General features: G+C 38.7%; 1 protein-coding gene across 1 annotated transcript in view; it reads left to right on the top strand.

The window, feature by feature from the left end:
* Window positions 1-22,666, top strand: part of LOC135111770 (DNA-directed RNA polymerase I subunit RPA2-like) — a 33,315-nt gene that overhangs the window by 9,317 nt on the left and 1,332 nt on the right. The window contains exons 5-22 of the mRNA XM_064025477.1: window positions 243-360; window positions 556-737; window positions 2,173-2,325; window positions 2,754-3,013; window positions 3,175-3,288; window positions 3,775-3,903; window positions 4,253-4,530; window positions 4,941-5,138; window positions 5,728-5,835; window positions 6,003-6,086; window positions 7,042-7,134; window positions 13,275-13,415; window positions 13,907-14,019; window positions 15,430-15,568; window positions 15,795-15,951; window positions 16,354-16,479; window positions 16,744-16,871; window positions 17,610-17,774. Of these exons, the coding sequence (XP_063881547.1) occupies window positions 243-360; window positions 556-737; window positions 2,173-2,325; window positions 2,754-3,013; window positions 3,175-3,288; window positions 3,775-3,903; window positions 4,253-4,530; window positions 4,941-5,138; window positions 5,728-5,835; window positions 6,003-6,086; window positions 7,042-7,134; window positions 13,275-13,415; window positions 13,907-14,019; window positions 15,430-15,568; window positions 15,795-15,951; window positions 16,354-16,479; window positions 16,744-16,871; window positions 17,610-17,774 (2,686 nt within the window). The remainder of the gene's footprint in view (window positions 1-242; window positions 361-555; window positions 738-2,172; window positions 2,326-2,753; window positions 3,014-3,174; window positions 3,289-3,774; window positions 3,904-4,252; window positions 4,531-4,940; window positions 5,139-5,727; window positions 5,836-6,002; window positions 6,087-7,041; window positions 7,135-13,274; window positions 13,416-13,906; window positions 14,020-15,429; window positions 15,569-15,794; window positions 15,952-16,353; window positions 16,480-16,743; window positions 16,872-17,609; window positions 17,775-22,666) is intronic.

Below are 22,666 nucleotides of genomic sequence, written 5' to 3'. Positions count from 1 at the left end.
CTATGATACTTTTCAACTAAGAATACCTGTTACAGTTTCCAAATGTAGATTTCAATTTGCTGAAATCTTGGCAAGTGATTTCAATGTTGTATGATCTTCAAATTTTGCAGATATTTCTTGTATCACTTCATACTACTTTAGAATTGAAATAGTCATGAAACTAAGCATTCCATGCAGAGCTCTTGATGATCAGTATTACCTGAAGTGGCCACCTCAAACCCAAAACTCACCTCACATTTCAGGTTATTGATGTGTAATAGACGTAACTTTCCTGTGGCCTTGACCAGAGACTCGTGGAGACGGAGAGACTCTGGGTTCACTGAGAAAGGAGTCATGATCCGCTGTGTTAAGGATGACCAGGTGAGCACAAGGGGCATTTAATATAATGATGACAAAGTTTCTTAGAGTAAGACTTCTCTTTATGTTCATTATTGCATTGAGACATGGCATGATGTCTTGTCTCCGTTATCAATAGAAATGCAGCCGTCTATGTAGGTATACATAAATAGGTGTACAGTAAGTGATTACTACTCTTGGTATCATTGTTTTTTTCAGGTTTCCAGCATCAATGTTCTTCACTACCTCAGCACAGGAGAAGCTAAGTTGGAGTTTGTTTTGCATCGTGAAATGTTCTTCATACCTCTCGTGATGTGCCTCAAAGCTCTCATGGATTACACTGACCGACAGATTTACCACTTCCTCATCCAAGGCCGGGAAAAGGATGCCTATTTCTCAGAGTGAGTACATAAGCTGTTGGGACTACCACAGTTAAGCCTGATGGCTTCTTGCAGCTTCCCTTGTTTTCATAGGTATGTTCTTATGTTCAGTGTTATTGTGTTTTCAGACTGCTCAACGTATCATTTCATCATTGTGCACCAAGTTACACACACACATTGTAGATGTGAGGAACAGTGGTACCTTGGTATATATCCTTAATTCATTCCAGATCCTTGGACTTATACTAAACTGGATATATACCAAATAAATTTTTCCCATAAGAAATCAAGGGAAAATGATTAATCCATTCCCAAGAAAAAAAAATCCTATTGTTATTGGCATATTATACAGTACATTGATAGGGTTGCATAAAATAATTTAAACACTGCTTGATACTAAAGTACTTATCGTATTTGATGGCATATAAGACACATAGGCATATAAGATGCACCCCCATTTCAGCAGGGCATATTCAGGAAAAAAATTTTTTTATGTATTTAAGCATGTAATGTTTAAAGCAAGCTAGCAGTACAGCTGAACAAAAAGCAAGTAATCACACTAGTAAAAATATCCTACATGACTGCAGTAGTAAAACAGAGTTACAGAGGAAGGCAAAGAATGCAGCCCAGCTGCCAAGCTGTTAACAACACACTTGGTGCATCACTGAACAGGGCCATGTTTTCATTTTCAACATTTCTTTACATCATATTATGGTTGAAAATATGATATAGCATCCTTGCTTACACTATGGTGGTGTAAATCATCAGGTGTCAGGATGAAGGAAATTTCAAAATGAAATCTACAGGAGGCTTCACATTCGCATATAAGACACAGAGTGATTTTTGAGCCATTTTTATGAAAAAAAGGTGTTTTATATGCCATCAGATACAGTAAATACAAAAGCAGTTAGATGAAATAAATGAAAATTTAACCTCACTTTACCTTACTGAGAAGAGTCAAGCACCTACTAGGATGGTGCTGAGAAGGGAGGAAGAGCTGTTAATGCTTGGAAGGAGTGTTATTAACTTTCTCAGAATTCATTTACTAAAAATTTACGCAAAAAACAAAATCACATGAAAGTTCAGAGTTATAGCCTGGGTTGTTCACTGAATGGTAGCAACGGGCATACTCATGCTTGTGGGCAGTCATGAATTTGTCTCGAGAGAGATAAACAAGGGTAGCACGTGGTGACTCATTTTGACCATACAAGTTCTAGCATGCGAGTCATGTTCCAAACAAAGGTCACACACTAAGCAATTTTTTTTGTGCCCAAACAGGACTTATACCAAGTTGGACTTATTCCAAAGCAGACATGTACTGAGGTACCACTGTATTTTGCCAGGAAATGCTCATCAATTTTACCATTTCATATGTATTAAAAGTTCAAGGATGCTGAATTCACAGATGCAGGTGTTCTGATTTTCAGGTTACTATTCTTTATTTGTATTATTGCAGGCAGATTAAAGCTATGCTGGGGAGACTACAGGATGAAGACATCTATTCTCACGAGATGTGTAAAGAATATATTGGCAAGTCATTTCGCCATCGACTAACACAAACCTTGCCTGAGTGGTACACAGATGCTGAAGTTTGTTCATACCTGATGAAGTGAGTGTGTGTGTGTGTGTGTGTTGTGTGATTGAAAGCGTAAATTTCCATAATCATATTTGGCAAGATATAGCACCTACAATGTGATCTAAGCTTTTTTTTGCTCTATCTGTATATTTTCCTTTCTTAGCTGTAAACTCAATTATTTTTTTGGTCATACTATTTTTGTTTTAGTTTAATTTTGTATATCAGTGTTTTTTGGGGGGGTATTTTCAATTTCTTTATTTAAAAATGTATAGCTTTTATTTTGTATACATGCCTTTTCTCTTACTATCCACCATTTCAAGATCCTTTATTGACCCTTTTCAGATCTCCTACATAGATATCATGCTTAAATCTCCACTTCCTCTTCTTTTCAGCAGTGTAGGGAACTTGACCTTCCTCTATTTCAGTTCAGTGATAAATAATGAGTTGCTACTTTTCTTCAGATATCATGTACTCATCCACCTCAAGACAAACAGAGAAAAATTTGACACACTCTGCTTGATGGCAAGGAAACTCTATTCCTATGTAGGAGGGGAGTGCAAGATGGAATCAGTGGACTCAGTAAGCATGCAGGAGGTGACACTGGGCGGCCACACATGTTTGCAGTACCTGAAGGAGAAAATGGTGGAACTGATGATAGCTATCAAGTGGTTCTTACAAATCAAGGACAAGAAAGAAACTGGCAATTGGGTGGTTCAAGAAAGTGAGTCTTGAGAAACCAAGAGACAGACAGACAGTCATAGTGATTATAAAGATAGGCAATATGGAGAGACGTTACCAGAAAACTGAATATACAGTGCTCTCCATATTATTGTTCCAGAACAGCTTTAGCTATTCCCTAATTGAAATTACTCTTACTTTCAGATGATATAAAGAGAGCTGCAAGCAAAGCCAAAGGTACAGGCAGTGCTTTCCAAAGTTTTATTGCCACAGGAGCCCTTTACTCCAGGAGTGGCTGTGGCCTCATGCAGCATACAGGTAAACTTGGGCTCATTATACAAGTCTGATTGTACAACACTGAAAATTGAAGTAGTAATGTCCTTACTGATTTTAGGATGAACCGTAGTCTGCAGATCACTGTATGTAGCATCATGTATCAGTGGCATCAGATTGTAAAAAAAAGCCTTGATTGTTTTTTATCATTCGGTAGTGTAAAGTTCACTGTCAACAAATATGGGTACATTTCTGTGTTTTACCTAAAAGGAAATTTTGCCAAAGAAAACCATTGAGGGTGATATCATCCAGTGGCTAGCATTCACACTATTAGTGGCCAAAAAGGAGAAGGATGGTGTGCTGTGCACAAAAAACTGTTACACTAATTTGATTTTATATGAATTAAGATTATTTGAGCCATAAAGAGTGTCACACATAACCCCTTTGATGGCATGCTCCATGTGTATAGTTTTGTTCCTATTTTTAACATCTAAGGGCTTATCATACAACATTGATTTGATTCTCCCTTAGGATTGACTGTTGTGTTTGACCACCTGAATCGAATGCGTGACCTGTCCCACCTCCGCGCCATTCATAGGGGAGCATTTTTTGTGGACATGAAGACTGTGGAACCTCGAAGACTGACAGGAGAAGCATGGGGTGAGATTTCTACCATCACTACACACTCCACGTCTCACTGTCAGGATGATCTTAGTGTTGTAATTCTTATTTTTCTGTAGGTTGCATGTAGCATTTGTGTTGTAGGAGAGTAAGTTGTTGAGAGCAATAGGATTGGAGCAAATGTTAGATGCATTTTACAAGATAATATGTTGTGTCTCTAATTTATTTATGTGTTTGGTACAGAACGTATCACTACTACTACTGGTGATGATAACTACTTCAAAGACGATATAAAGGTGGATTCATAATTAGAATCTTTTTCTTTTAATGAGGGTCATAACTGTATTCTGTAATGATGAAAATAACAATGTCATTGACATCTCTACAGGCTTTATTTGTCCTGTGCACACCCCGGATGGAGCGCCGTGTGGACTCCTCAACCACCTGGCAAAGAACTGCATTGTATTGAACGAGATGCCAGAGAACCCACAGGCCTTGCACCAGGCCCTCACCAAGCTGGGCATGACTCCCTTGCACTCCACCCAACCCGTGCCACATGCCCAGTGTCTGGAGGTGATGCTGGATGGCAGCCTGGTGGGCTTCATCAGGAAGACTGAGGCACAGAAATTTGCAAATAAGTTGAGAGTCATGAAGACTCGGGGAGAGGTAAGAAGGAACATGCTTATTCTGTTTCAGGTCATCATTTAGTATGTCTATATATCTATCTAAATACCAGGCCACTAATCCCACATGGGGTGGCCCAGACAAAATCACACTCACACACACTTGATTTGCAATTTGCAGATGAATTATGCCCTTTAAATCCTTGATTATCTTAAAATCATATTCAGCATCACTTTATTCCACTCAAAATGATGCTAGTTCTTCAGATCTTGAAGTACATTAAGCTAATTGTGCTTACACTGCTGTCTGTTCCACCTCAAATCTTCAAGCACATTAAAATCATGCTCATTAGTCCTTTTATTATTCTTACACATTCTTTTCTACCTTATATCTTCAAGGTCATGCTCATCAGTGTTTTTATTATGCTTACACTGCTCTCTGTTCTGCCTCAGATCTTCAAGTACACTGAGATTGTGCTCATCCCAGAGAGGAAATACGGTGGCCAGTACCCTGGTCTGTTCCTAGCGACGGGTCTGAGTCGAATGATGCGGCCAGTGATCAACCTTGACACCCGCACCATAGAGTACATAGGGTCCCTGGAGCAGCTGTACCTCACTGTGGCTGTCTCTCCAGAGGAAATAGAAGAAGGGGTGAGTCTCATGGGGATGTTATGTATGTATATTTTTTTCTAGACATATTATTAACCAGGCTAAGTTGTGAAGTATAAGAAATTAGATTTCAGCATCTAGAAAGGAGTCAGGTGACATGAAAGACCCTGTAGAGTGAGAGAATTGGATGTGGAAGAGAGAGAGAGAGAGAGAGAGAGAGAGAGAGAGAGAGAGAGAGAGAGAGAGAGAGAGAGAGAGAGAGAGAGAGAGAGAGAGAAAAATTTCCACAGAATGGAAGCTGTGGTTCTTTCTTTCTCACTCAATCTTCAACACTGTAACCTCCCACTCACACACACCTCCCACTTTCCAGGGCATCAGCTTCAAAAGGTCACAGTATATTTCACTTATATCTTTCTTATCATCTCAATTATTCTCTATAGATGCCTTGATCCTCTCAATGTGCTGTGTTTCATCACTTACAGCTGTTTAAATGCCACTATCACTAATATCTTGAAGAATTCTTGACCAATACAGGCTCATATGGAGGTGAAAATGAGTTATAGTAAAACACATTTCATTGTATACTTTTTTTTTTTTTTTTTTTTTTCTTAATAACATTTGTTATCTGCAGGTCCATACCCATCTTGAGGTTGACAAGACAGCAATTTTCAGTAACATTGGCAAGCTGGTGCCTTTCTCAGACTGCAACCCAATTCCCCGCAACATGTACCAATGCCAGGTGGGTGAAGCGAGAGACATGCACATAGATACAGAGAGGCTAAAACAAAAAAAAAACAAATAAAAACATGTAAAAACAGTGCAGATAGAACAGTATGCAGTAAACATTTTAAAATAAATATTCCATCCCTGACATATAAAACATTGTTATCACTTTGTTACATGCAGATGGGTAAGCAGACAATGGGTACACCTTTCCACAATTACTCAGCCCAGACCACCGGTAAGGCCTACAGACTCCAGTACCCTCAGGTAAGGCTCAAGTAACTTACATTTGCTCATAAGATTTGCTTCTTGTCTAATTTATGAATAAGTGCAGCTTTATGTCTATTACCTAATTACTCATGTACATACTTATATAGAGAATATTGATTTGATTACAGTGCCCTCTCAACTTTCGCACTTGCTCATTTCCAAACGCATATCACTGAATTCAAGGATCACAGAACTTGGTGTATTGAAAACAGTGGAAAAACATTTAATTATTCCAGCTGCATGGTCTAGATCACTGTGAGTGTGTGTTTTGTCCTCACATCTGGCATGAAGTAGTGCAGTGCCATCACATCTAAAACTGTGTGTGTGTGTGTGTGTGTGTGTGTGTGTGTGTGTGTGTGTGTGTGTGTGTGTGTGTGTGTGTGTGTGTGTTTTGTCTTTACATTGGGTGTAACACAGCAGTACAACATCATTGCATCTAAAACTTTGTGAGTGTGTGTGCCTTGTCCTCACATCTGGCATGATGCAGCAATACAGTGCCATCACATCCACCACAGTAGGGAGACACCTCTCATTTGTTTGTGTGTTTTTTTTCACCAGCTCTGTCACTAGCTTTCTTCTCTCCTTCTCTCACATGCAAACCAACATGACTAGTCTTCTGGCTAATAAGTAGTTTCTTATAAAGAATTTGTATGTTCAGGTATGTGAACTGTACATGGAAATATGTGTGACCCATAAACAGTGAAAGTGTGAAACTCAAGGAAATAATGCTCAAAAGTCAGGATGATATGACATTAGAATTCAGCATAAAACTCAAGGATTGAGAAACTCAGATACCATGAAACTCTTGGGAATACTGTATTTAAATTAATTAATTTCCACATACTCAAGGTGAAAAGAAAGGAAGGAAAAGTGGATCTTTCTGCAGAGTCTACATTTAAAACTGCTGGTATATCTATTGTGAAGAACTAATGGTAAAAAAACAACTTTTCAGGTACCTCTGGTTAGGAATGCCCACTATGATGATATCAACATGGAAGAGTTCTGCATGGGCTTCAATGCAGTAGTAGCCATCATCTCCTACACGGTAAGTCAGCATTCCTGCTGGTGTGACTGTTTTCTTCTCATGGTGTGGAAATAACGGAATTAGGTACTGTCACACTTTTGTTTCTCTTGGTACCAAGAAAAAGAACAGATGTGTTTGAAAAGGAAATATCAGAGAGGAAGCCAGTAAAGCAACAAAATTAAGATAGTCATAACTAGGAGCAGGGTTGGTTTGATATATTTACTCTATTAAAAATTATTTAAGTGTTATATTGAGAATAAAATATCTACCTATATATCCTATCTATCTATCTATCTATCTATCTATATTATATATATATATATATATATATATATATATATATATATATATATATATATATATATATATATATATATATATATATATATATATATATTATATTATATTATATTGTTGTGTGCAGCAAGATAACATGATATAAAGTCAAGAAAGAAATAAGAACGAATGAAAGAAGAATAATGAAGAAAGGGGAGAGAGAGAGAAATGAGAAGAGAAGAGAGACAGGTTGGGGATGAGGCTTGGACGCATCCCAAACACATACCCTACCTAGCCTGAAGCTTGTAGTATAATATTTATTCACGCAGGCTTTCATATTTCCCATGTAAATTTTCCTACTTCCCCTTGTCCATTTAATTTATTTAGTAGAAGAGTTGCTGTTGACAGTGAGTTAATCAGTATTCATCTAGCCCTCCTAGTTTGATCATTAGAATTTTCAGAAGTAATGTGTTTTATTTGTGTAAGCCAGCATGGGGAGCAGAGAGAGCGGCACACAAGCATGTGGGTGTATGTGTGTATGTATGTCACCACCCCATCCCCCCCTCTCTTGTACATCACAACCCCGCTTTTAGCAGAGTGAGAGAGTGTTTGGCACACTTTCCCACAGTCAGTCACTACCCAGCGCTTAGACAGAGCAGACATATTGAGACAGGCATTAATATATGATGGAGACTGAGATGGGATAACAGGTAGTCAGGTCAGTTGCTTTAAGGGGATAAGTGAGTCATTACCAGCTGTATTCCCCAGCCTGCTTATATAATATAGGAGACTTCATAGTAGCCTGCCAAGGAGGGTACTTATATATAACACACTTATTACCCAGGGAAGTGACTCCTTGGCTGTGTGTGTGTGCGGGCTGAGTTTTTGTACAGTGAGCAGTGAATGAGCCTCCTGTATGTTTGTGGGCACTTGTTTGTAGTTGTGTCTCTTGTTAATGAGCTTGTGTTAAATGTTACTGTTGGCTGAAGCTGATCAGCCACAGAGAACTTAATTAATTAGCTGCGTAGTGGACTTTGCTCCCTCTTCAGTTCTTGACAAGGCCTGCCATCCAGGAGGCAGTGAACAACACTACTCGGCTTGAAGTTATAACATGCTGTTGGACAGTGGGAAGATTTGTTACAAGGGCAGTTGCCCAGCGGGGTTTTATACCTCAACCATATATATGTTATTGCCTGTTATATTTATTTCTCCTTAGACGTGGTTGCTGATCCTTTCACAGCTGTGGGAGTTAGTTGTTGTTAGAGTATTTCCCTTGTCTGTAGGTAGGTAAAACAGACTGACAACCTCAATTAGTGTGACCTGGCATTATGAACGTTTTGGAAAGGGTGTAGGAGTCACAATTTGAGTCTGCATTTGAGCCCTGCACTGAGTCCACGTAAGAGGTGGTTTAGGGAAGCTACTCCAGGTGTGGCAGCTTTGTGAAGGGTCTGGAAATTGTGGTCATGATAATATATATATATATATATATATATATATATATATATATATATATATATATATATATATATATATATATATATATATATATATATATATATATATATAGATATATATATATATAGATAGATAGATAGATAGATAGATAGATAGATAGATAGATACACACACAAAGAGAAGGAAGAACATGTGAAGCAGTTGCACAGGAAAAGTATCAAGTGTACTGATCCTGTACTGGTCCTGCAGTATGTCAGGCACCAGTGAATCATTGCCATCTCAAGAAAAAATATTCAGATAATAAAAAAAAGAAAGTAAGGTCTTTTGTTGATAATAACAATAAATGTAATTATGAAGTTTAATGAGCTTAATTCTTTTTTTAATTCAAAGTTAGTTATTTTAACATAACAGATCTGATCAAACTATTAGTCCTACTCATGATTTTCATGTGAAAACTCATGTTGGGTAGTGTTTATTAAACTATGATTTAATTTAACATTGGCCAAGTTTGATATAAGGAAATGACCTCATGAGACTGAAACAAATAATCAGTGCAAACAAACAAAGATTAATGCAAAAAAAATAAATAAATAAAAAAATCTATTTAGATTTTAAAAATCCTATTTCAATCAAATGAGTATATTCATTCATTTATTTATTTATTTACTTATTTATTTATTTATTTATTTGTTTGTTTCTTTATTTTTATTTTTATTTTTTATTTATTTTTTATGATTTTCAACCCTGACTAGGGGGAGGAAGCAGTAAACACCCGCCAAAATGATAATTACTCCCATTGAGGTCCGAAGCACTGTGAACTCATCAGTAACCCAGCTTTGACCTCACTGAGCATTTCCCTTTGTGTCTCACAACACAAGAGGATGGTCACAGCCTGCCCTCTAAACTAAACTCTTCCTTCACATAAAACTACATGCACTGAATTACACACATCCTTCACTCATAATTCAGTGTAACGGCTCCTACATCACCCTCAGAGTCTCCATCTGGGGAGGGGACTACAAATATCCCCAAGTCAGACTACTCTTCTGGTATCGACTTTTTCTTTATTAACTTCTGCAAGATTTGTAGCCTTGGATCTAATTTTCAATCTTAAGGACACCACCTCTCTTCCACTGAACCTCATCTTTTTCCCTCACTAAAACACAGGTGCCTGAGGCAATTGACAGTAGCCCCTTCTCTGTTCCCTCCTGCTTTATCCTCATTTTCATTCCAAAGCTGGATGTTGCTTCTGTGTGTGCAATGACTTAACCTGCTCTTGTGCCCACACTCTTGAATCTTCCGAATTACCCACCATCTGGCTATGACCACAGAGTCACTCTCAAACTAAATTTATATGTGCTGTATACCTCTCACCTAACTCCTCTGAGTTAGGTGAGAGTTAAAAAATTCTCTGACTACTTGAATTCCAAAGTGGAACACATCCTGATTTTTTCCTTTCACAGAGATCTTCATTCTTGGAGACTTAATGGCTCACCACCAACTTTGGCTTTCCTCTCCGTTAACTGACCATCCTGGTGAACTAGCCTTTGAACTCTGCTATCCTTCATGACCTAGAGCAACTATTCCTGATCATCTTGGAAATATGCCCAACATTCTTAACCATTTCCTCACCTCTAATCCTGCTTATGCTGTTACTTTATCTTCTCTGTTGGGCTCCTCTGATCGCAATATCATATCTCTATCTTGTCCTATCATTCCAATCCCTCCTTGGGATCCCCAAAAGCAGAGGTGCCTCTGGCATTTTGTCTCTGCTAATTGGGGGACCTGAGAAGGTATTCTGATTTTCCTTGGAATGACTACTGCCTTCATGTCAGAGACCTGTCTCTGTGTGCTGAGCACATAATAGAGGTGATAGTGTTTGGCATAAAGGCATATATTCCCCAATCTTTCTTTTGACCTAAACCTTCCAAACCCTGGTTTAACAGTTTGTTCTCATGTTATATGTGATAGAGAGATGGCCCACAAAAGGTACCTGAGCCTTCCATCACCTGAATCTCATGTACTTTATATTTCTGCCTGGAACCATGCCAAGTCTGTTCTCCAACTAGCCAAAAACTCCTTCATTAACTGAAAGTGTCAAAATCTTTCAAGATCTAACTCTCCATGTGAGTTTTGGCACCTAGCCAAAAACATCTCCAATAACTGCTTCTTCATCTTTCCCTCTTTTACTTCAACCTGATGGCACCATTGCTATCTCATCTATTTCTAAAGCTGAACTCTTTGCTCAAACTTTTTGCTAAAAACTCCACTTTGGACAATTAAGGACTTGTTTCTCTATCTCCACCAACCTCCGACTACTTCATGCTACCTATTAAGATCCTTCATTGGCCTTAACCCTTGGAAGGTTTATGGACATGATGGGGTCCCTCCTATTGTTCTCCAAAATAGTGCCTTCGTGCTTGCACCTTGCTTAGTCAAACTCAACTCTGTCTATCAATATCTTTCCAGCTGTAAGTTTGCCTACATTCAGCTTGTTCCTAAAATGGTGACCACTCTCATCCTTCAAACTACTGTCCTATTGCTTTTAATTTCCTGTCTCTAATTTATCCTCAACAGGAAGATTCTTAAACATCTATCACTTCACAACCTTCAATCTGATCATCAGTATTGGTTTTGTTGAGGCTACTTTACTGGTGATCTGGCTTTCCTTACTGAGTCTCGGTCATCTTTTAGAGATTTTGGTGAAACTTTTGCTGTTGCCTTAAACATATCAAAAGTTTTTGATAGAGTCTGGCACAAACCTTTGACTTCCAAACTAACCTCCTACAGCTTCTATTCTTCTTTCTGTAGTTCCATCTCAGGTTTCCTTTCTGACCATTCTATTGCTGCTGTAGTAGACAGTCACTGTTCTTCTCTGAAGTTTATAAACAGTGGTGTTCCTTAGGGTTCTGCCCTGTCACTCAGTCTCTTTCTATCATCATCAATGATTTAAAACTAGACTTCTTGTCCTATCCACTCCTGCACTGATGATACCTCCCTGCACTTTTCCACATCTTTTCGTAGACATCCAACCCTTCAGGAAGTAAGCAGTTCCCACAGGGAAGCCACAAAATGCCTGATTTCTGGTATCTCTAAAATTTCAGATTGGGGCAGAGCAAACTTAGTATTGTTCATTGTCTCAAAAACTCAATTCCTTCATCTATCAATTCCTTCATCTATCATTTCAACACAACCCTCTAGATAACTATCCCTTCTTCATTGACACTCAACTGTTCTCCTCTTTTACATTGAACGTCTTCAGTCTGTCCTTTACTCATAATTTAAACTGGAAACTTCATATCTCATCTCCAGCTAAAACAACCTCTACGACGTTAGACATTCTGAGTCATCTCCATCAGTTTTTCTTGACCCTCACCAGTGGCCAACTCTATACAGGGGCATTATCCATCCTTATATGGAATATGCTTCACATGTGTGGTGGTGTTTCACCCATACTGCTCTTTTAAACAGGGCGGAATCAGGTTTTCATTATATCAGTTTCTCTCCCTTAATTGACTGTTGTCAGCCTCTTTCTCATTGCTGCTTTGTCACATCTCTTGCTGTCTTCTACTGCTATTTTCACACTAACTGCTCATCTGAACTTGCTAACTGCATGCCTCCCCTCTTCCTAAAGCCTTGTTGTACAAGACTCTTCTTTCACTCAACCCCTATGCTGTCCACCTCACTAATGCAAGAATTAACCAGCATTCTCAATCATTCATCCCCTTTTCTGGTAAACTCCGGAACTTCCTGCCTGCTTCTGTACTTCCTCCTTCCTATGACTGGAACTCTTTCAAGAGGGAGATTTCTGAACACACTCTCTCTCTCTCTCTCTCTCTCTCTCTCTCTCTCTCTCTCTCTCTCTCTCTCTCTCTCTCTCTCTCTCTCTCTCTCTCTCTCTCTCTCTCTCTCTCTCTCTCTCTCTCTCTCTCTCTCTCTCTCTCTCTCTCTCTCTCTCTCTCTCTCTCTCTCTCTCTCTCTCTCTCCTCTCTCTCTCTCTCTCTCTCTCTCTCTCTCTCTCTCTCTCTCTCTCTTTGTTATAATTGGATGTAAAGTGACTGATGACACACTAATAGAATGATGACTGCTTCATTTTATCAGTCTTCAAATAATGTGACAGTAATACATCAAATTTTAGGCACTGTGAATGGGCAGGGGTTAGGTCTTGCTTTGGAAGTATTTGGCCAGCTGTGCTATGCCTATGTCATAAGTGGGTGTAGTAGGATTATCCACAAGACTATCCTTTTCCACTAGGGTCTGGTAGGGCTAAGTGTGAATGACATGTGTAGGAGAGTGTAGTACTATGTCTGGACCACACGCGAGGGATTGCTGGTCTGGTATATAGATAGACAGACAGAAGTTTTAGACAGTTTTAGACTCAGTGAAAACAATCTCCATTCTTCTAATAAGAGAGCCATTTTTCACGGCAGGGTTATGACATGGAGGATGCAATGGTGCTCAACAAGTGTTCCATGGAGCGAGGCTTGGCACACGGACAGATCTACAAGACAGAGATTGTTGACCTCACTTTGCTGGAAGGTCTTTCTGGAAGAAAAATTAAATTGGGTGAGGTGAGTCATCTGAAGGTTTTTGATATATTTTTACATGTTTGTTTCTCAGTCCATTTGTCTTAGTGACTGTGGGTGTTTCTATATTTCTTTTTCTAGTATTGTCAGGGAGTGAAATAAGATTGAAGTTGCAAATGATGTTGCTTGAATCCAGCTTGTGAGATCATCGGTTGTAAAGTGAAAATAGAGCAGTACATGTAGTGGGATCTAAGCGTGAACCCAATAGATTGTTATAAATAGAAGAGGCTTTATTTGATTATCGTGGATCTTTATGTATTGGATTTCTCTGCCAAGTTATTTCACATGTATAGTAGGCATATAAGGAAGTCACCATAAGTGATGAGAGAGTAAATAAGAGATTTGGTCTTAACTGTTAGATTGATATATAAAACTCTATATTCTCAGCTTATATTATGATTTTTGTAAAGCTAGGCTACAACAGAAATAGTATTAATGTGTGTTTGTACTATACTGTTGTATTGACTTTCTTTCAGAACAATTTTGTCTTCCGAAGAAACCCAACCGATGCCATACAGAAGAACTTCCTGGATAGCAGTGGTCTGCCTTACCCTGGGACACAACTCACAGAAGGGGACCCATACTATTGGTACAAAGCAGAGACAGACAGACAGGCTGTCTTTTAGATATTCATATCAATGGATGAAACATATCCTTCAAATTATTATATGTTTATCTTTAGCATGTTTTGCTTTTATTCATTGGACACTACAAAGATAAGAAGTTCCTAGCCCCCTTATTCTCTCTTAGTCACTTCTTATGACATGCAGGGAATACAGTGGCAGCATTCTTAGCCTTTGCCACAGAGACTATCCCTTTCCGCCAGGGGCTGACAGGGCTAAGAGTGTGAATTATGTGGATATGAGTGTGTGGTGCTTTGTCTAGGCCATTGTGTGTGAAATTGCTGGGCTATTATACACATTCGTACTATTTTTGTTGTAGCCAAGCTGTACCAATCATAACATTATAAGCTGAGAATATAGAGTTTTATATATCAATCTAATAGTTAAGACCAAATCTCTCATTTACTCTCTCTTCAGTATGTCAAGAAGGATAGCAAGAAATTTTTACATTAGAGTGAATAGAATACCATATAGACCGGACTATAAGGTGACTTGTTATATAAGACAGCCCCCAATTTCTGAGGGAAAAAATTGGTTTTAAGCTATTATCGCTATATTAGACGACCCCCCCCCCCCCCCCGCACACCTTAAACAGTGTAGGGTGCATTTGCTTACATGGTTGACCGAAGGATAATGGATTGCGTCATACACTGGTTTACTGCTGCCCCAACACTAGTAGCTCAGGATGTAAGAAGTTAAAGGAATTAAAAAACTACATATTGTACATATATTACTTTTACTAAACAATACTCTGAATTTTTAAAACATAAAGAAACATTATAATAAACACCAGCAATGCCATGCCGAGATGACTAATACCTTGTTCCAACAATTGCCTCAAACATTCAAAACATATATATTTAATTAAAAACCTTCAAAATCATCTTCATTTTATACAGCAAGCATGTCAAATATATCTTGAGATACTATATTATTGGCATCATGATTTCTGTGAATAGGCAGCTGATTGTTGTAATTTGGCAGGCTGGGCGCCTGTCAGCCCGCATGCCTCTTTGTGTAATATATATACATATATATATATATATATATATATATATATATATATATATATATATATATATATATATATATATATATATATATATATATATATATATATATATACATATATATTATGCATACATGTGTGTGGCTGCAGAATGAATTCCAAGGTACAGTGGCACTGAATATTCATCGTGGAGTTATAGATTTGTATTTTATTCTTGGTGTATAAGACAACCTGTAGATTTAGAAGCCTTAAATTTGGCAAAAAATCTCTTCTTATAGTCTGGTATATATATGGTATATAAGAATGTAAAATTCCCTCTGTAGTCTGAATGGAGCTTAGCCTCACTAACACCTCACCAATTCTGCAGTGTATATGACCTGAACCAGCACAAGTACCGCACCACAACATACAAGGGGGAGGACTGTGTGGTAGACAAGTGTGCCATCATGTCAGCCAGCCTCATTCTAGGAGAATGCCAGCGTGTCAGCATCTCTGTGAGAGTAAAGGTCAGTAAGAGCCTGTTGGAGTATTTGTGAAATTCATATTATAGCTCTCATACCTCCTTTTGAAGTAAGGAGGAAGTATTGAGAGATTTATCTTGTTGAATTAATTAGCCATAAAAGATCATTGGAGTTTAAATTTTAGCAGGACATTCAAGAAAAATGGATGATGATTACTGTTGAGATAACGTATGACATACAATTCATGTCATATGCTTCCCTTGGATTTTAGAGGAATCCCATTATTGGTGACAAGTTTGCCAGTCGCAGTGGGCAGAAGGGGATCATGAGTCGCCTCTACCCAATTGAAGATTTGCCCTTCTCTGAGCGGGGCATCATGCCAGACATCATTTTCAATCCACACGGCATTCCTTCTCGTATGACAGCAGGTGAGAGAGAGAGAGAGAGAGAGAGAGAGAGAGAGAGAGAGAGAGAGAGAGAGAGAGAGAGAAGACTAAAATAAATTAAATACAGTTGCATGTGTAATGAGTGGAGAGAGAGAGAGAGAGAGAGAGAGAGAGAGAGAGAGAGAGAGAGAGAGAGAGAGAGAGAGAGAGAGAGAGAGAGAGAGAGAGAGAGAGAGAGAGACTAAAATAAATTAAATACAGTTGCATGTGTAATGAGTGGAGAGAGAGAGAGAGAGACGAGAGAGAGAGAGAGAGAGAGAGAGAGAGAGAGAGAGAGAGAGAGAGAGAGAGAGAGAGAGAGAGAGAGAGAGAGAGAGAGAGAGAGACAGGGAAAATGAATTAAATACAGTTGTTTGTGTAATGATTGGTTATATTCTTGTACAGGAAAGTTGATTGAGTTGGTGGCAGGGAAATCTGCAGCAGAGTTTGGCTTGTCATTTGATTCCACACCATTCAAGTTCTCTGATGAAAATCCAGCAGTTGATTACTTTGGGAAGATTCTTGAAAAAGGTGAGATTATTATATATGTACTTTTGTTACTTTGTTGGATGCATTATCAAATGTTATGGAAAAGACAAGTCATCTATATATTATTTCTACTTATTGCAGCTCATTTCTTGAAGCAAGTTTTCTTTCTTTCTTTCTATCTTTTTTTCTTTTGTTCTTTCTTTTTTTCTTTGTATGATTGGCTTTTCTGTGTAATCAAGTCAAGCTCTCCCATCCCATTATTTTGAAGACACATCAACCTCATATTACATTTTGTCTCATTAATAGCTGGCTTCAATCACTACGGGGAGGATGTCTTGTATAGCGGGACAGATGGCCGTATGTTGGAGGTGGAGATCTTTGAGGGCATCATCTACTACCAGCGTCTGAGGCACATGACAGCAGACAAGTGGCAGGTGAGGACCTGCTCTGCTTTCCCATACACCTGCATCTCTCTCTCTCTTACCCTCCATCTGCTGTCTTCTTTTCACTGTTATCTTATTTCTTCTATTAACAAAGGGGATGGGTAGTAAAGCTTTCCTGCTCTCTCTTTCCATTCAAACTTGTATTCTGTCTATATATTAGATGTTCATAACATTTTTTTTCCAAACTCTAAGGACAGTATCCTCAAAATCTTTGGCATCTTATCTCATATACTTTTAACTCATTGCCACAGAAGTTACCAGGATTTTTGAGAATGTTTTTATGATCTTTATAATAGTTTAATAAGGGTTCTTTATCATACAATAGCTATTTTTGCCTTTAGAAATTGTCCTGAAAAGAGAACAAAAACATTTAAGAATACAAATACAGGTAGTAATCGGTATTCACCCCTTCTGTTTACATTTTGGATACATGTCTTATGAAAGTGACAAGGCTTTATAATTTTTTGTTCCTAGAATAAGTTTATTTATAAATCTATCTGGGGTGTAATACAGTGGTTTACAAGGAGAATATTCTATACCAGCTGGGGCTGATAGGGCTAATTGTATGAATGATGTGTGTGAGTATGAAGTAATTTATCTAGGCCAACCCATGTGGGATTGCCAACCTGATATACAGATAGAGGATTCTTTCCTTTTCATTTGCTTCTTGCTGCCTCCATGTGTGCATCCCCTCAGGTTTGTATGAGCAGCTTTCTCTGTTTCTTTCAGGTGCGAGCCACAGGAGCCATGGACCTCACCCTGCGGCAGCCAGTGAAGGGACGTAAGAAGGGAGGAGCCATCAGGGTTGGGGAGATGGAGAGGGACTGCCTCATTTCTCATGGTGCTGCCTATAACCTTAAGGATCGCCTCTTGGACTGCTCTGACTTATCCCAGGTAGGCAGTAGATACTTGTAAAATACTGAGTTATTAGTACATATTGATATTAAGTATTAGTATGTGGTATTAACTGTAGGGTTGTGTTGAGGTATGTTGGCACCTTGACTTAGCCATCCATCTTTGTGGTTACATCAGCCTGACAGTATGAGTAGAGTACAGGATGATTATAGGCTCCACAATGCTCCACAATGCCATTATAGTATTGTAACCACTGAGATGAAATGGAGGTGGTTCCTTCCCTTGAATTGGTTAGGTGTTTCAAACATAACACCTTATCCTGTAGTATTGACTATTGTGAATACTATTGCTGGGAAAAAAAAAAATAAGGTTGAATTTAACAATAAATGCAAGGTGAAGATCTCTTTGAATTAAGGATGACAAGCTTAAATATGTGAAAGAAAGGTGTCTGGTGAACAAGAGGTTGCAAGACAAAGTAATGTGAGGTCAAAGTCCACCTGACCATAGGTGGGCGTTATTGCGATAAGGATGTTGGGTTATTGGTTACCCAATAATTATTTTTCCAGCTTTATTGATTCATCATTATCACCAATACTTTTGGTTCCAAACTAGTGATAATTGATCACTTTAGTTTCTTAGAACATGAGCATCTTGAAGTTTTAAACTTTCATTTTCATTAGTGAAGGGACAGGATAAACTTTGAGTTTAGATTTTTTTCAAATTTTTTCCTAAGTTTTCTAAGATGAAGATAAAAATAAAGATTTATATTCATAAATTTTTTATTTGGAATATCAATATTGTTATTGCTTGTATCATAATTTTGGATATATCGATTTATCAGTTATTATCTTACCGGGCGATAAATTTATCACCAGTTATCAATTATCGGTTATCACCTATAAAGTTATCATTATTGATTTATTGGTTATCATGATAATTTTTTGTTGTTGTGGCCAGCTATGCAGCTGACTGAGGTTTTTGAATCAGTATTATGTAAATGCCAGGCTTTCTGATTTGCTTCTGAAGAAAAACTAAAGGGTGATGCAGAGGATAAGAACACAGTTATAATGGGAAATTTGCCCTCTGGTCATCAGTTGGCGAGTTAAGGAATGAATGAAGGACAGGTGAAAAGGAAAAGTTGTGTCTGATACTTGTCAATAACTATTTATTTTCAATTTATTTGTTATTTATTTTATCTTATTTTATTTTATTATGTTTAACTATTGTTGTGCCTCATGATGTATGAAGTGAACCCAAATCTTCCTGTAAGTGGCAGATCATGACATCTGAAGCTATTTAGACCAAGTCACCAAAAAAAGTTAATTTTGACCATCTTGGCCTGGTTTCACCTACAGCAGGACACCTCAGTTGTAGTATCGAAGTCATCAGTGATCCCAGCAAAGGGTGGCATGATTCTAGTTAAAGGTCTCAACTCTGTTGTGTTCTGACAGCATCTGGGGGAGCCGTGCTTGGTGCAGTTAAAGAGGATATGTAGCGAGACAGTATGAAGAGAGAGGGTGGAGGGACTTTGGGAGGTGAAAGGAAGGGCTGAGTGAGACGATAATGACAGTATTTTGCTTCCTCTCCCTACGAATATACCTTCAGGACTTGAGAGAGAGAGAGAGAGAGAGAGAGAGAGAGAGAGAGAGAGAGAGAGAGAGAGAGAGAGAGAGAGAACCGGCTGGGATGCCAAATGTGTGAGAGTGAAGCCCGTCTGGGTGGATGTGCGGGAGGGAGAGCGTGAGGGTGGGGGGGGAGAGGAGGACGGGAGACTGACCTACATGGGCGTTGGTGTAGGTCAGGGAGCGAGACTGAAACGGACTCACCTACTCCCCACTCCTTTTCCTTCCTCCTCCTTGTTCTCTCTTTACGTCAGTGCGATGCTATATTTTGCCACCCTCTTGCATTGAAATGAAATTGGGTTATCGATTTGAATTGTAGCGAGTGCCGTAGACTGAGGGACTTCAGTGGGTGGGGTGAAACCTTTGTCGGTACATAACCTCTCGGCTTCTATTGAGATTACGCGAGTGGGAGTTACGACGGAAAACGTACAAAGAACAATAGTATTCTGAAATACCTACGCGGCACCTCCACTACATTCATAAGGCTCTAGTCTAGTTGAAGCTACACGGATTTTATTTATTTATTTATTTATTTATTTATGGTTCTAATGACAGATTAACAAAATTTTTATATAACAGGTGAAATAGTCTTTAGAACTCTGCTAATCATCTCTGTGGCCTTTGAAAATAGTCGTGGTAAGAGAACAAAGTGTTTCAGAACACGGGCAGTTATAAATTTTGAGTGTTGCATTACATAATCATTTTCTTTACTATCCTCAATGTCTAATTCCTCTATTTATTAGCGCCGTCTCCTGAACCATCTTCATTGTTTGTAATTCCTCTATTTATCAGCGCCGTCTCCTGACCTTCCCCACACCTTTTTATCACCTCCGCCTATTATAAGCCACCCCTGCCTTACATAAGCACACACACACACACACACACACACACACACACACACACACACACACTACTTTTAAACCCTGCCAAACGCTAGGGTCCCTTCCTCGCTTTGCTATACCTCGTATCTTTGTGTGTCGTGTTTCGCTATCATCACTGTTTCTTTTTTTTTTCGCTCTTTCATCACGTGTGTGTGTGTGTGTGTGTGTGTGTGTGTGTGTGTGTGTGTGTGTGTGTGTGTGTGTGTGTGTGTGTGTGTGTGTGACACGAGTTATCACCCAGAGGTTCGAATTCTGTTTTCTCTAACGTAACATCTCACATTCGCGTTACGTGATGAGATAGTAAGCTCGGCACATTTAAATACCTTAACCTGTTTTTATCGATGTGATTCGATAAGACAGATGGGATGGAAGTAATGGAGGTATTAGTGGACGTGATACTGATACTTCCTAGACGGTAAAGATCAAGGCAGTAGCATGAGTAATAAACAACTCGACACTCACTAGGAGAGAAAAATAAGGAAGCGAAAACGAGATACCTAGGAGGTGATTAGGTGTAGGGATTAAATTTAACTGGACTCCATGAGTGGCCTAATGAACCGCACGAAAAAAAAAAAAAAAATAGAATGAAAGGAAAGGTCTTAAAGGGGAAGGCTGGTACGAGACTGCTTGTAGGAAGATTGGAAGTGTCTGTACTGAATCACAGAAAAGAATGAACGCTTAGAGACGCCGAGGGAGGTTGTACGTTGTGCTGCTAATGACACTTATTTTTATTTTAGCAAACCGAGGTAGTTTTGTTCATCGAAAATTAAATCGAATTGTGAAAACTTGACAAAAATGGCCATTCACTCATCTGGTTGTGAGTGTTACTTTTAAAAAAAATATAATCCAAACTTACACGAGACCATTATATTACGGCGCAGAGGCCACAGCAGCTAAAAGGTTAATTTATATAGAAAGGAGTTTAGTAGACGGAAACAAAGACGAGACGAGAGAATATCATTCAGAGCAGGGAGTGACTGAAAAAGATAAAAAGAAAAAAAAAATTATAATAATGGAGTGAAGCCAGATGTATCACAAAGTTGTTAGGGACCGGCACCTCAGTGACACCCCCCACTCTTTATTTTCTTATAAATTTTGTTGCCCTTTGTTGCCACTCCTACATAAAGAAGAAAAAAAAGTAGAAACAGCAAGATAACCATTAATTTATGTAGAAGTTAAGTAGACGGAAACAGAAACAATACAGGGTCATTCAGAGAGCATGAAGGTTATGGCTGAGGGATTGGAAAAAAAAAAAAAAGTTGTGGAGCCCAGACAAATCACATGAATTAGAAACAGCAAACTAACTATAATATACCTAGGACTAGGAACAGGTGATAAACAAACGGAAATAAATGCGTGGCAAGACAAGACCATTCAAAGAGCAGGGAGGTTATGACCGATTTACCGAGAAAAAACGAGTGGAGCGAAGCCAGATGAATCACAGAAAGTACAAACATGGGTAAATAACCATTAATTATTGTACATAGAAGTACATGTTGGGATTTAGTAACCGGAAACAAGCACAACACGATACAGGATCATTCAGAGCAGTGAGGTTATGGCTGAGTGACTGAGAAATGTGTGGAGTGAAGCCAGATGGAGAAGCAGAATGAAGGCAGCAAAAGGTATTCATCAGTAGTATCTAGTGGCCGGTGGGGATGGCCGCTTGCCAGAGACGATCAGCTGACTGGCGGCGGCGGCGGTGGTGGTGGTGGTGATGGTGATGGCGTCACATGGATGTCAGCAGGGGACTCGTCACGCTCACAGGAAATAGGGAGAAGTGACGTCATCTGCTGCCACACACTTACATTTTCTTGGCTTTTTATATTATGTTTTCTTTGTCGCAGCTTGGAATTATTAGTGGCCATTTTTCTGTTCCTATGTTTTATATTACTTTTATTTTTTATCACAGCTTTGAGTTGGTGGTGCTGAAAAATTATTCAGTTTTATATAACTACAGAAAAAAAAACAAGATCAGGGGACTCACCAGTGAGGACAAAAAAAAAAAAAAATCACTGACTATAGACTTAACTTTCGCTTCCCAAGTTAAGATATAGTACATTTTGTATCTCAGTGTTCCATCTATTGTAAAACACTTATGCACTGCACCACTACTTTCAAAAGGCTTTAGTTGAAACTGCACGAGATTTTAAGAGTATTTTTACGGTTCTATTGACAGATTAACAAGATCTCTACATTATGAAAAGAAGAAACAGTCTTGAGATACCAGCTAATCATCTCTGTGGATTTTAAAAATAGTCGTGGTGAGAGAGCAAAGCGTTTCAGAATGCGGGCCTATGTCTGTCGGTACTGAGTGAGTTAAGTCAATAAAGAAGGAAGGTATGAATCAGGTCATTCCCTCTTACGTCTGACATCATAAAGAGCACGCGAAATGACACGTGACTGGTGAAGGAAGAGAAGGAGGGGG

This window comes from Scylla paramamosain, chromosome 22, assembly GCF_035594125.1.
Source record: "Scylla paramamosain isolate STU-SP2022 chromosome 22, ASM3559412v1, whole genome shotgun sequence".
Lineage (NCBI taxonomy): Eukaryota > Metazoa > Arthropoda > Malacostraca > Decapoda > Portunidae > Scylla > Scylla paramamosain.
This window is presented reverse-complemented; position numbering and strand designations above follow the sequence as displayed.